The following is a 14,991-nucleotide window of genomic DNA, read 5'->3' on the forward strand; positions in this document are numbered from 1 at the left end:
ACAGAGCATCAACAACCCTATTCTCAGCTCCCTTCTTGTACTGCACCTCATAGTCCATTCCCAGTAGCTTAGTCAGTCCCTTTTGTTGTATAGCTGTAGTTACTCTCTGTTCTAGGAGGTATTTCAAGCTGTGATGGTCAGTTTTTACCACAAAATGCTTGTATTGCAAATAATGCCTCCACTTTCTACTGCATTTAGCAAGGCCATATACTCCTTTTCATAGATAGACTTGCCCCTGTGCCTTGGTGTTAAGACTTTACTAAAAATAAGCTATGGGCCTACCTTCCTGCATTAGTACAGCTCCAATGACCATTTGACTGGCATCAGTCTCTACTATGAAATCTTTACTGTAATCAGGTAGTGCAAGTACAGGTGTAGAGAACATAGGCTTCTTCAATTTCTCAAATGCTAAGTCTGCTTCCCCATCCCATTTAAAAGCATCCTTTCTTAGTAATTCAGTTAAGGGCCTGCAAATGGTGCCATAGTTGGCAACATACTTCCTGTAATACCCAGTCAGTCCCAAGAATCCCCTTAAGGCTTTCACAGAGTTGGGGGTAGGCCAGTCAGTCATGGCCTTGATCTTGGAAGGATCAGTTGACACCCCTTCCACAGTTATGATATGCCCCAGATATTCAACCTTAGATTGACCAAATGAACATTTAGATCTTTTTGCAAACAAGGAATGTTTTCTTAAGATGTCAAACACTGCACTTAGGTGAGCTACATGTTCCTTCTCAGATAGGCTATATACCAATATGTCATCAAAGAAAACTAACACAAATTTCCTGAGGAAGGGTTGGAAAACCTGGTTCATTAAGGCTTGGAAAGTGGCTGGAGCATTTGTTAGCCCAAAGGGCATCACCCTGAACTCATAGTGGCCCATGTGAGTTCTGAAAGCAGTCTTGTACACATCCTCCACCTTCATCCTGATTTGATGGTAACCAGCCCTCAAATCTACCTTTGAAAACATCATAGATCCACTCAACTCATCCAATAGATCATCCACAATGGGAATGGGATATTTATCCTTGATTGTGATATCATTCAACCCTCTATAGTCCACACAGAATCTCCATGATCCGTCCTTCTTTTTGACAAGTAAGGCTGGAGAAGAGAAGGGGGATTGACTATGCTGTATGATGCCATTAGTGAGCATCTCCTTAACCTGCCTTTCTAGTTCCTCTTTTTGGTAATAGTTGTATCTGTAGGGTCTCAAACTGATTGGTATTGCTCCTGGTTTCAAGGGTATGCTATGGTCTAATGATCTGACAGGAGGCAAGGTTTTTGGCTCAGCAAAGACATCTGAATACTGCTGCAGTACCTCTTCAATGGCTTCCCCTACTGCCTCCTGCTCTCCAGCATTTACAGCATTCATCATAAATAGGTGGGCTAATAGAGCCTGACCTTTCCTTAGCATTTTTCCCATGGTTCCACTAGTGATCATAGTTAGCTTTCCTTCTTCAGTGATGCCTTGTAGCACCAATTTGTTACCCTTTTTGCCAATAGTAACACACATCTTCTCATGATCAAATGTAGTTGGATTGTGCTTCTTCATCCAATCATTTCCCATGACCATGTTGCAGCCCCCTAATGGAATAATGAATAGATTCTCTTGGAATGGTCGACCCTGCATCTTCCACTGGTATTTCATGCAAATGGCAATACACATGACATAATTCCCATCAGCAACCGTCACTCTCACAGGTGGGCAGGGCTGAGCTTGGAATCCTGACTCCTTGACTGTGGTGGCATCGATGAAACTGTGAGTGCTTCCTGAGTCAATCAACACTGTCAATTTCCTGTTGCCTATAGTCCCTCGTACCAATATGATATTCACCCCCTTGTTATCACCCGATAGAGCATTTAAACATACTGCTTCTATAACTTCCTGCTCCATATCCCCTTCAATAATCAACCCTGTAGAGTCTTGTTCTTCTTCTATTTCAGCATTCTCAATAGGAACTTTTGCTGCTCCTATCATACTGTTCAATTGCTTCTTCTTACATTGGTGGCCTGGGGCATACTTCTCCCCACATTTATAACACAAGTGATTATTCTTCCTGTACTCATAAACCTCAGGACTGAGCCTAAATGAAGTTGGCTTGACTGTAGTTGTCACAGGTGCCTTATTGATGCTAGAACTAATAGTGTTCTGGAATGATTTAGCCATTGTCTTTGTGCACTTAAGGGCAGCCTCAATAGCCTTTTCTTGTAGCCTAGCCTGTTCCACAGCAAACCTTAGAGTGGTTTGAACAACTTCACACCAAACCTAATCTCCTCTTTCAAGGCCCCAATAAAACTGGATATGAAATGTGATTCATCTAAGTTAGGGTTCCTGATTAGCATTTAGGCTTTCAACTCTTCAAATTTGCCTAGGAATTCATCCACTGTCCCAGTCTGGTTCAGCTTGTTAAATTACTCTACTATGTCTCCCAATAATTCTTCCCCAAATCGAATCATCAACTCCTCCTTAAATTCAGCCCAACTAATTTCCCCTCTACTAAGGATTAAGGAATCATACCATACATCTGCCAGTCCATTCAAATAGAGAGCAGCTGCCTCTACCTTCAGATTCTCCGGCGTCTTATACAAGTTAAAGTATCTCTCGCATTTTCGAATCCATCCTTTAGGTTCATGGCCTTCGAAATAGGGTAACTCCCATTTAGGCGCAGGAGTTTGCACTGTTTGAGGTCGAAGTTGTCTCATCTCTTGGCCTGGCATGGGTAATAATCCATCACCTTGAGGTCTCTCGCCTTGTGCCCTTTGTGGAACCCTCTCCAAATTAGTTAGTCTTTCAAGTATCAACTCCAATGTGCCTTGTATGCCAGTTTGAGTATTGCGGAGTGTTTCCTGAGTGGTCACCACCTCGTTCAGAACCTCCTCGTGCCTGACCAGTTTATCATCCATAACTTTCAATCTAGTTCCTTCAACCATCAGCTCCTCACAGTCGCAGAATCGAGGCTCTGATACTAATTGTAATGATCTTAAGCTAAAAAGGAAATCAAATGCAGAAAGGGAAATAGAGAATGTTTTGGGACAATTTTCTGATTTATCAAAATAAAACAAAAAGCTATCTATTACAACTGGAAATGATGAAACTACTGCTAGTGAAACTCCATTGTCGAGTTACCTGAAGAAGAAGAGAAGAAGAAGTAGATTAGTAGGAGGAAGAAGAAGAGAAGGAAAGAGAATTGGAGAGGAAAGAGAATCGAGAGAGGAAGGCTTACTTTGCTGAATGAAGATGCCTCCTCTGCTGCAGTTAGTTATAACAACTACTGCTGACGTGGCGCAATCCTAACCCTTGGACTTCATTAAAGCTCTTATTAATCGTGGCCGTCCATTTGAATTTCAGTTGCCTTTCCCAATTTCGGTTATAAACCTCCCCTATTTCGAATACAATGCTGCAGGTCATAACATTTTCTCAAAACTTTTTTTAATGGGTAGAAAAGTCCATTAAGCTTAACTTTTAGAACATTTAAGGGAATATCGTTTGAATTCAAAGATGCCCTCACTTTCTATGGTTCTGATGAGTGCTTTGTTAGATGTTGCTGTCAAAAAGTTTACTGGTTCAGTCATCAGATGTTGCATCAAACGCAAGATTTGAAAGGTTTTGGCAAATTTTCATTCATCTAACAGGGGTTCGATAATCGAAAACGTGGTTGGACAGAACAATTGTGTTGAAAAACAACACATTCTCTTTTCCATAAATAAAAATACCCGGTACACCCTTTTACTTGAGTGAAGAAAAAAGATCGACTCAAAATGATCCGTGACAAACTCGTACATGCAAGCAAAGACTGATATATTTGATTTGAACCATACATAGTGAACATCCTTTTAAAAAGTTTTTGAGTTTATAGTAAGTTTAAACGCCATAGCTGAAAGCTGTGGCTGAGCCACCTTTACCGAAAAATTGTAATGTGTTGTAGGGTATTTCATATAATTATATATATTGACCCTTGGTGTTTTTGTGTGTTTAATTATTTCTTTATACTGGAACATATTACTACAGTATTATTCGAATGAAGGAGCACATGAGTTATCCTTTAGGAACCGGTGGAGGAAAATAAACGAATAATTTAATTCAGTATCCAACGAGGCATATAACGTCGACCTTCTTTTTTCTTCCCTTTGATATTTTCAGTTTAATCGAATATTTTAGGCTGTTAAAATCTTCGATATCCCGCATGCTTCGCTGGAATTTGGTCAATTTAACCTAAAGTATTACTAGACATGAGAAACTAAGTGGTAGTTGGATCAAACAATAGTTCAATTTTATGTTTTTGGTTTTAGGAGATTCAGTTTTATGTATAATTCTTTAGAATTAATTGATTGTCCAGATATGGATTTTGGATCATATCTTTGATGCAAATTCTTGAACTTGTTTTAGAAGCGTTATAATATGCTCAATCTCTAATTCTTAAACTCTATATAAGTGTTTTCTTCATCTTCTTTATATTAGTGCCTCTTGGAAGCGTTCAAAAAGCAAAATATCTATTCAATTTTGAGTTATATAGGAGCTTTTTCTCAGATATTTTTAAAGAGAAAGTGTTGTCCAAGTTACACCCATGGGTAAAATATAGTGATTCGAATTGATTATGAACTAGCCACTCGTACTATGTCGTTGAACAATGTAAATAACATTATTAAGTTAATTTCTTTTGAGGCATTTCTAGCAATATTAATATAGTATTAACTCTTCATGCAAGATAAATTCAACTCATTCATAGTTTGGAGTTTGACAATAGCATATAAAAACCAAGAAAGTGAGGTTGCAGTATTAAATAATTCTAGAGTCTGTTTCTAGGAAGTAACCTCTTATACGACTTGTTCAAAAAAAATTCTCCCCTTCTTTTTTTAATACAAGTTCAAATCACTATTCCTTTTTTTGTTCAACTCCTTTCAGGAATTTTTGATCATTTAGCATAATTTTTTATCATCAGTTGCTGCTGAATTTCAGCTCTTCTATCTTCTCGAGAAATTCGGATTAGTTTTACATAATGGAGTGCAAGATTTCCTGGAACTTTTATACCTTAATGTTTCTCCTTTTTGTGCTATGTTCTGGTGCAGGTATTTCATTATATTCAAAATTCAATTGGAGTGATTCTTGTTTACTGATAAATTCTGTTATCTAATTTGAGTTTCTTGCTTTTTACTGCAGCTGCCTTTGACGCATTGGATCCAAATGGAAACATAACAATCAAATGGGACGTGTTTTCTTGGACTCCTGATGGTTATGTGGTAAATATATTTGAATTATTATGTTATTCACATTTTAATAAGCAGTTTGAGATTTCTGGTACATGAATTCTTGAAATTCTTCAGGCAGTGGTGACAATGAACAATTACCAAATGTATCGTCCAATAACGAGCCCAGGATGGACTTTAGGATGGACATGGGCAAAGAATGAGGTAATTTGGTCCATGTTGGGAGCACAAGCTACTGATCAAGGGGATTGTTCAAAGTTTGGAACTAATATTCCTCACAGTTGCGACAAAAATCCTAGCATTGTTGACTTGTTGCCAAATACCCCTTTTAACAAGCAAATTGCTAACTGCTGCAAGGGTGGTGTTTTGGATTCGTGGGGAAAAGACCCTTCTGCTGCTGTCTCTGCATTTGAGATTACTGTTGGCTCTGCTGGGACTACAAACCAAACTGTCAAACTTCCCAAAAATTTCACTTTGCGCGCTCCAGGACCTGGATATACCTGTGGTCCTGCTAAAATCATTGCTCCCACTATTTTCATCACGCCTGATGGTAGACGAGTGACAAAGGCAATGAGTAAGTTTGATTTTCAATAGTTCTAACCGAAGAATGAAAGTAAATAGTGTTGGCTAAGTCTGTCTCTAACAGCCTGAATATTTTTGTTTAATGTGCAGTGACATGGAGAGTGATATGCACTTACTCTCAGTTCTTAGCCTCCCCGAGACCAACATGTTGCGTCTCCTTGTCTTCTTTTCACAATAGAAGTATCACACCTTGCCCTTCGTGTTCTTGTGGCTGCCAGAATAGCAGCAACTGTGTCATGTAAGATATGCATTTCCCATTGTTCAGAGCTTTATATTAAGTACTAGTAGTCGATATTTTCTCTCTTATGAACGTACTGATGCGCATAACACATCTAAACAAGTAACAATTGGCCTCGTTAAGTAGCTATAAAAACAACGAACAAGTATAATTGCAGGAAGACACCGAGTGGTGAGGGAGTAAATGCGCCAAAGAAAGTAAATAAGCCGGCGCTGCAATGCACAAAACACATGTGCCCTATCAAAGTGCATTGGCATGTGAAATCAAACTATAAGAAGTATTATAGAGTGAAGATCACCATAACAAACTTCAATTACCGATTCAACTACACACAGTGGACACTCGTCGTTCAGCATCCAAACTTCAATAATGCTACCAAAGTTTCCAGCTTTTCATACAAGCATCTCATGCCTTACCCATCAATTAGTAAGCTCTCTATCTCTTTATTTGAGTCATATGTATAAATACATATGCTATATTGTCCGTCAAGGCGTTCAACGGGCTGATGATATTCTAATATGCAGATGATACTGCCATGTTTTATGGGAGAAAATCATATAATGATGTCCTTATGCAAGCCGGACCAAAAGGAAAGGTGCAGTCAGACTTAAAACTTGAGAAGGATGGAAACACAATCACACTAAAGAAAGGATGGGCTTTCCCTCGGAATGGCAATAACTGTGTGATGCCATCTCCTGAATCTTACCCTTTTGTTCCAAATTCTTCTGGCACCAGATAAAGAGTATTGCCCAACTGTGATTCTTCTGTTTCTCTTGGTATTCCTAGCCTGTGGTGGTATTTGGTGATAAAAATTCAAGAACAGGAATGCATTAATGAGTATTATAATGCACTTGACAATTTCCAGAACTTGTGAAGAGTTATAATGGAAAATAAGATGCTTAATCAGAGCACACTCAAATCATCCAATTTTCTTATAGATATCAAATGTGTGCCATAAAATGTCAACCATTCATACAGGTTTGTTTGGCATGAAACAAGGAGCACTCTTAGCAGGACTAACTCTGATTCTACTGTATTTAAATTGTCAACAACCTGCTGGATAAATTTTCACAAATATATGTTGTTTCCCTTTCAAATCTGCTACTTAAATTAGTTTATGAGTTAATTAGTTAAGGAAAATATAACTCTGAAGAGCCCTCTTCAGATAGCCGTTGCCATTCAAATTGCTAAGATGTCTTTGTTCACTTATGTAACAATATGTTCACTGAGGCATTCGAGCTCACGTGCAACTTCTCTAGGATTTCTTCAATTTGAAACACATCCTTGACACATTTATCCTTCTCTTCTCTTAACCATGTAAAATGCTCCCAAGAATATTAAATTAAGTTGAAAGGGAAGACATACAAGGAAAAAGAAAACTCTGCTCTTCGAATACGTTTTACAACTGCAAGGTGCGGTTGTGGACTGTTATAGATAATGATTGCTTAATATTCTCATCAAATTCGGATTCTTATACTGTTATAGGGTAGTAGTTTTTTGCGTTTTTAAGGGAAGGGGTGGAGGTTAATAATTTTGTTATACATAATCAAGAACAATTAAGACGTAACATGTACTATAAAGGGCCAGTTTAGCGTACAGTGAACTCACTAATCAGAAGTGATGATATATCTCACCTAGGAAATGACTGCTTAGCTATTGCGTTCAAATGTCCCTTTTTCTCCCGCCTTTCACAACTTTTCACAGGTGAGAGTCTTATAGAGTGGGGTTGAGAAAATGATATTATGGCATAAAGCACCCAACAACCATTAGGTGTAGCATCAACATGAATTTATCTTCTGCTTAAAATCCCTCTCTTTTAATATTCCAACTTCATTCTTTTAGAAATAACATAAGTTCCTTTAATATCAAGACATATGACACTAAGGATGTCTCAGAAAAGAATGTCTTTTGAGGGAAAAGATTATTCCAATCGACGCCAGCTTCTCTTATTTCCTCTAGCAAAGCTTTGCTTCTTCGTAGTCGTCTTGTCATCTATCTTGCCTCATGCAGGTACGATACAAATACAGATAATAATTTGTAGTAGTATATTATAATGGCCCATTTAACTTTGCATTCCTTGGACCTTGGTAATCATTTGCATATTCTTTTTTTTTTTTTCCTTCTGGAACTGCAGATGCATTTGATCCATTGGATCCATTTGGTAACATCACAATAAAATGGGATGTCATGTCTTGGACGCCAGATGGCTATGTAGTAAGTATCTTCTTAAAAGAATATCATGCCACAGAAAGATTATACGAGTAATGACAATGTGAAAAATTCGTCCAGGCTGTAGTAACAATGAATAATTTCCAAATGTATCGGCACATTATGAGCCCCGGGTGGACATTAGGGTGGAACTGGGCAAAGAAAGAAGTAATATGGTCCATAGTGGGAGCACAAGCAACAGAACAAGGTGACTGCTCCAAGTTTAAAGGAAATGTACCACATTGTTGCAAGAAGGATCCTGTAATTCTGGACTTGCTTCCTGGAGTTCCTTACAACCAACAATTCAGCAATTGCTGCAAAGGTGGTGTTATGGCATCTTGGGGCGAAGATCCTTCCGAGTCAGTTTCTTCCTTCCAGCTTAGTGTTGGACTTGCTGGAACATCAAACAAGACGGTTAAACTACCCAAGAATTTCAGTCTACTTGGTCCAGGACCAGGCTACACTTGTGGCCCTGCTAAGATAGTTCCATCCACTGTTTTCCTCACTGCAGATCACAGGCGAAAAACTCAAGCATTGAGTAAGTTTCCCTATTTTTTTCTCTGTTTTTGGTCATTTCAAGAAGGGCATTAATCCATTTTGTCGGTTGGAAAAGTTAAATAAATAAGCAATCAGGTTGATGAAAAAGTTACTTGCAGTGACCTGGAATGTGACATGCACCTATTCTCAGTTTCTGGCGTCCAAGTACCCGAGTTGTTGTGTTTCTTTCTCAACTTTCTACAACGACACCATCACTCCTTGCCCAACCTGTGCTTGTGGTTGCAGTCATAAACACAACTGCATCATGTAGGTATCCTTTTCAGTGGGATTTTACAGATACTTGAAACTGAAATGGAGAAATTTTGTTTCTCAAATCTTGAAGCTTTGCAATTTCAAACTTTGAGCTTTTCCATTCAGTTGATAATCAGTCTGAGATTTCATGATGCAGGAGCGACTCTGAGAAACTGAAAAAGAAGGGAATAAACACTCCAAGAAAAGATAATGAGCCATTGCTACAATGCACCCACCACATGTGCCCAATACGCGTGCATTGGCACGTTAAGATCAATTACAAGGATTATTGGCGAGTCAAGATTGCTATCACTAACTTTAACTACAGACTGAACTATACACATTGGACACTTGTGGCACAACATCCTAATCTCAATAATGTGACTCAAGTTTTCAGCTTCAACTACAAGCCTCTCGTGCCATACCAATCCGTTAGTGAGTGCATATGAATGTGAATTTAGTATTTTTTTTCTCATTCTTAACTTCGTGCAGAAAAAAATTGAACTGAACTTAACGGTCATGCTTGATACACAGATGATACTGGCATGTTCTATGGCATGAAATTTTACAATGATCTCTTGATGGAAGCTGGACCTGCAGGGAATGTTCAGTCTGAGGTGCTTATGCAAAAGGATAAGGAGTCGTTTACGCTAAAGTCTGGATGGGGATTTCCCCGGAGAGTCTACTTCAATGGAGCTGAATGCAAACTTCCTCCTCCGGATTCATACCCAACTTTGCCCAACTCTACTGAAAAACAATCAATTTCATTTTCACGCACAGTAATTTGCATGATTTTGATGATTTTCCTAACCGGGTAATGGCAAAAACATTCCTAGAATGGAAGCAACAACAGATTCTGCTGGCCCTTCTGATAATATTAAGACTTTGTTCCATTATTGAAAGAGCTTGCTTAGGTTGGTTTTATATTGCATGCATGTAGAGAGAACAGTGAGATTGCACCTTGTCTATTTTGTTGTATATCTGGAGATAGCATTTCACTTATGTATAAGATTCTTGCTTTCTGCCAAATCTTTCTCAACATCATTCAATAGTGCACATCAAAATTTTCAAGATATAGGGCACTGATGCATTATATTAAAGGGTTACATTTCTGCAAAGATATACAATGCATCCATTGGATCTCAATGCAATCGAACTGGAACACAGCAAGCCAATAGTTACATCTACAAAATCACAAGTACACCTTCACATTTGGGAACCTTGGGCTGAAGTTGCAAAAATGATGCCTTTAAATTTACTGAAGGCATCCAGGTTGATATAAACAAGGGTAGAAAATTCTCTCTTTTGGAAGCAATGACAATCCTTAGTTCTATTTCTTTCTTACAATATTACAAGGTGTGTGAATATAGTAGAATCAGAGACACCAAAACTGCTGTCAGAGAGTGAAGTAGAGTGAGCGCACTATGGGCACTAGCATTTGGCAGGTAAGGATAGGCATCCGGAGGTGGCATAACACAATTGTCCCCATTAAAGTAAACCCTTCGAGGGAAAGCCCATCCCTTTTCAAAGGTGAACCTCGATTTATCCTTCTGAAATATGATCTCTGATTGCACATTTCCAAAAGGTCCACCCTGCATTAGCAAATCATTGTAAAATTTGATTCCCCAAAACATAGCAGTATCATCTGTAAAAGATCAATTAAAAGAAAATCAGTTAGAAAGCTCAAATGTATATAAAAAGTTGTATTAACTTATCAAGGGGAAAGATTACTCACTAATGGAACCATACGAGACCAGTGGCTCATAATTAAAGCTGAATATCTGGGTTAGATTGTCAAAGTTGGGGTGCTGAACAACAAGATTCCACTGGGAATAGTTCATTCTGTAGTTAAAATTTTGTATGGTGAGTTTTACCCTCCAATATTCTTTATAGTTGGTCTTAATATGCCAATGAACTCGAATTGGACACATATGCTCAGTACACCGAACCAGAGGATTGTTATCATTTTTCCCTGAGCTTACAAGTGCTGAAGCTAAAAATGGGGAGTCCGGCCTGTCAGAGAGCATAAAAATATCATATGAATATTAAGAAGTGAAGCTAAAATGAAAAAGAAAGGGAGACTTTGAGATTAAAGAAGTGTCCACTCACTCTACACATGTTCCAGGTTTAGTTATGTTATTTTTGCAACCACAGGCGCATGTTGGGCAGTTCACAATGGTGTCATTGTAGAAGGAGGAGAGTGAGACACAACAGGTAGGTGTCTTCTGAGCTAGGAACTGTGAATAGGTGCAAGTAACATTCCACGTCACTGCAAGGAAAAAAAGATACAAGTAAAATGATTATACCACTCACCAGTAGAAAGAAAACAAATTTCATGGTCAAAAGGTAGGCATCTTTTACCGATGTGTCATGTCATTAGTGTCTTGAGTAACTAAAGGAATGGAATAGAAATAACAATATACTTAACTGAAAAAGAAAACATGCAACCACTGAAAAAAAATTTTCTTGCATACTCATAGCTTGATAATCCACTATAACTTACTCAAAGCTTGAGTGACCCTTCTTCCATCTGGTGTTGGAAACTTGCTTGGTTTCCCCTTCTTCGCAGGTCCACAAGTATATCCAGGTCCTGGTGCCTGGAGGGTAAAGTTTTTCGGCAACCTCACTGTCTTGTTGCTTGTTCCTGCTTGACCAACACCAAGCTGGAATGAGCTCACAGCTTTCTGTGGATCTTGAACCCATGAGCTAATTACTCCACCTTTGCAACAATTTGCAGTTTGCTGGTTATATGGAGTTCCTGGCAGCAAATCAACAATGGTTGGGTCCCTTTTGCAGCAATGAGGAATATTTCCTTTGAATCTTGAACAGTCTCCTTGCTCTGTGGCTTGACCTCCCGTTGCGCTCCAAATTACCTCTTTTTTGGCCCATGTCCAACCGAGTTGCCATCCTGGTGCTTGAATATGACGATACTTTTGGAAGTTATATATTGTAACAACAGCCTGCATAATTCAGGGGAGAAAATACTCTTTGGGTCAAGCACTATTGTAATAAACTTCATTATAAGCTCTCGACGGTATTTTAAGTGATGAGTGATTTTGCTACTAGATAAAAAGGAAAAAAAAAAAAGAAAATAATTTGAACTTCCATGTTGCACTAATTCAAATAGACAAAGAAATGATGCACTCAGAGAAACTTATAAAAACAAACATGTCAACTTAAGTGTAGTCTTATGGGTCCTAAAACCTTTGATATATAAAATATGCTTAGATTGGAAGTATGGACCAGCACAGCCTTTGTGGTTTTGATTAATACAATGTTACCTCTCTAAAAAAAATGCTTAGATAGGAAAGTTATATAAGGGAAACGATGTATCCACAGAAAGAGCTAATGAAATTAGAGCACATCATTGCCATTAAGGCTATTGCAGCATTTTGAATTGGTAAAGAACAGAATTAATTACTTGAACCACCCTGAGGTTAGGTTGTTTATTTTGTGGAAGTGAGATAAGAGGGGACCTTTAAGATATGTGCGTCCTATCCTGTTTCAGACAAAACACAAAAGTAAAGATATATTCATTTATGTTTCTTCTTGAGGAGTGAGGGATCAAAACAAAATCCTTGAATGCTGGAATGGCAATCCAATTAGATTGGAAATGAGACAATGATATATTTGAAATCATGTTCCTTCTAGATAGAGTCATATCTCCCTTAGATGAGGTTGAAGAGCATTTCGTTAGTAAAATAAGAGCAAATACACTCACATTATATCCATCTGGAGTCCAAGATATGATATCCCACTTGATGGTAATATTTCCATTCGGATCGAGTGCATCATAAGCATCTGCAACAATATTCAGCAAACAGTTAACTTCTTTACGCGAGCTCTAGAAACAGAGGGGGAAAAGGACACCAAACAAATAGTGTTAGTAGTGGTTTAATTTCTACTATTTCTCGGAGTTTATTCCGTATCCCAAAATTTGTTCTTTATAGAGACAAACAAAATTTCTAGAACTCATCCTTATAACTGAGCTAACAACAATCAGTAACCTGAACTAACTCGTCAACCTAGCCAACAAAAAATGCATATAGCCACAGTAACAGATTGCACAATTTTGATGTCCCAAGCATTCTAAATGTAAAAGTCAGAGGTAAATATAATAGGACAAATCTGAGATTATGTAGGTGAATCTAATATCAACAATGTGAACTAACTCATCAATCTAAACAAATTCAGTAAAGTCACAATTTAATGAATACATATCAGATTGCTAGAATACAATTGGTTGACTTAAAAAGTAGGTGAATTTAATAGTCCTAGGTAATATTAACTTAAAAAGTAAAAGGCATAGAAACAGATTTTGTTTCAAATAAAAAAGAAAGATAAATACCACCATCTTCCTGTTCGACAAACTCTAAAACAAAACAAGGAACAAAACAAACAAGATGCAGAGAACCTGACTAAAACAATGGGGGAATGTCGATGCATAATATTAGAAAGATAATACTAGAAATTAACAATAAAGTCTATTATAAGAAGGTCAAAATGCTCTAGAGTCTTCTACTGTGCTGCAGAGTAACCAAAGCTTAGCATGCACATCAACGTGCAAGACATTCTTGTTCCGTTAATAAAGCAAACCACACTCAAAACTCGAATATCCAAACTATCTTTGACCAAAAACTTAAAATCAAAACAACTCCACGAATGCCAAAAAATCTTCTTCTTCTTCTTTTTTTTTTTTTTTTTACTTTTATGACTCACCCACAATAAAAGAAAAGGAAGAACAATGAACAACTTAGTCAGGTTGATTCAACAAAAAGCCTTGGCATAATAAAAAAAAAAAAAGGAACGTTATATATTTTTTAGGGAAAATTTCATTAGTTGACGGAGGGAATGACACGTTGAGTACTCACCTGTAGACTTAAAGCACATTAGAGAAATCAAAAAAGCGATCAGAATAACCAAATTGCCAAATCTAGTGATTGATCTTGAGCTGGAACTCAGGCAAAACTCCATTGCAACTGGTTGAATATTTCTGGATTTTTGGAGTTGGAAAGAGTGAAAAATATTTTGTGTGGGGAATTAAAAAGCAGGTTGGCAGAGTAGGAGAGAGAAAGAAGAGGGAAGGGAATTAAAATGTTGTAATGGCAAGGAATTAGCCTTTTGTAATGTTCATATGGACTACTGTATTAGTTAAAAGGGAGGGGCGAAATAGACTTAATTGAGCCAACTGTCACCAGATTAGCCAATATTTTGTTTTTCTTTGAGATTATGATTTACTTGAATTTAATTTGGAACGCTGATAGTAGCTTCTAAGGGAATTTTCAGTGTTTCCATTAAATGCCGCGGCAACGAGAGGGGAAAACAAAAAGGAACCTTTCCAATAGAGGGAAAAGAAGGACAAATTGCCAGCCCTTAGTTGCAATATTTAGGAAAAGAGTTAGAAGAGAAAAGAAGGAATCTTGTTTGACGGAAAAAGGAATTGAGGGGAGGGGTGCTTCACATTTATTTGGCAAGGGGATAATTGTCATTATTTAAGATTGAATTTCCGCCTTCTTTTTTTTATCATAACTTCATGTGTTCAATCATGTAATTGGATTCACACAGCACAATACCCTCTAGTGAAGTACAAGATTTTCGGTGCAGATTGTTAAGTTCACTTTAAAAAGTAGTGACTATTCTTGTGTTTAATTTCTCTCTTGTGTAATATGATTAAAATTTGAGAAACTGCAACATGTATAAGTGATCGACTTAAACTTAAATGATTTTGAATGGGAACACTTCGAGAATATAAGTGGCCATTATATGTGCAAATGATTATGACTCTAAATTGGATCATTTAGATTAAAAACACTCAAAAGTCGTTAGTAGAGCTGACGTGTTAGCATCTTCTTCTTTCTTTTTTCGGTTCTTTGATAGTTTTAGTTCGGTACTCGCCTTGGACCTCGATTAAATTTGGATTTGCGTCAGAATATTTTCACATTAGAGTAAGACTCTTTAACAAAGAT

At 37.6% G+C, this 14,991-nt stretch overlaps 4 protein-coding genes across 4 annotated transcripts; 2 read left to right on the forward strand and 2 right to left on the reverse strand.

Annotated features, from left to right (window-relative positions):
- Positions 1-259: 259 nt before the first annotated feature.
- On the reverse strand, positions 260-2,934 carry LOC109211833. The gene is made up of 2 exons (XM_019375415.1): positions 2,527-2,934; positions 260-2,221 (listed from the first exon to the last, which is right to left on the reverse strand). The coding sequence occupies exons 1-2, from the start codon at positions 2,932-2,934 to the stop codon at positions 260-262; spliced, it is 2,370 nt and encodes a 789-aa protein (XP_019230960.1).
- A 1,858-nt stretch (positions 2,935-4,792) lies between these two features.
- LOC109211838 (COBRA-like protein 4) lies at positions 4,793-7,131 on the forward strand. The gene is made up of 6 exons (XM_019375418.1): positions 4,793-5,070; positions 5,162-5,241; positions 5,326-5,782; positions 5,881-6,028; positions 6,186-6,454; positions 6,553-7,131. Exons 1-6 carry the CDS (start codon positions 5,001-5,003, stop codon positions 6,765-6,767), a joined length of 1,239 nt encoding a protein of 412 aa, XP_019230963.1. The 5' UTR covers positions 4,793-5,000; the 3' UTR covers positions 6,768-7,131.
- A 281-nt stretch (positions 7,132-7,412) lies between these two features.
- On the forward strand, positions 7,413-10,027 carry LOC109211835 (COBRA-like protein 4). The gene is made up of 6 exons (XM_019375416.1): positions 7,413-8,038; positions 8,163-8,242; positions 8,318-8,774; positions 8,893-9,040; positions 9,183-9,460; positions 9,560-10,027. Exons 1-6 carry the CDS (start codon positions 7,903-7,905, stop codon positions 9,841-9,843), a joined length of 1,383 nt encoding a protein of 460 aa, XP_019230961.1. The 5' UTR covers positions 7,413-7,902; the 3' UTR covers positions 9,844-10,027.
- A 149-nt stretch (positions 10,028-10,176) lies between these two features.
- Positions 10,177-14,444, reverse strand: LOC109211836 (protein COBRA-like). The gene is made up of 6 exons (XM_019375417.1): positions 13,897-14,444; positions 12,747-12,826; positions 11,529-11,985; positions 11,135-11,294; positions 10,761-11,038; positions 10,177-10,670 (listed from the first exon to the last, which is right to left on the reverse strand). The coding sequence occupies exons 1-6, from the start codon at positions 13,997-13,999 to the stop codon at positions 10,375-10,377; spliced, it is 1,374 nt and encodes a 457-aa protein (XP_019230962.1). The 5' UTR covers positions 14,000-14,444; the 3' UTR covers positions 10,177-10,374.
- Between the last annotated feature and the right edge of the window lie 547 nt (positions 14,445-14,991).

The sequence above is a fragment of the Nicotiana attenuata genome, unplaced genomic scaffold, assembly GCF_001879085.1.
Source record: "Nicotiana attenuata strain UT unplaced genomic scaffold, NIATTr2, whole genome shotgun sequence".
Classification (NCBI taxonomy): domain Eukaryota; kingdom Viridiplantae; phylum Streptophyta; class Magnoliopsida; order Solanales; family Solanaceae; genus Nicotiana; species Nicotiana attenuata.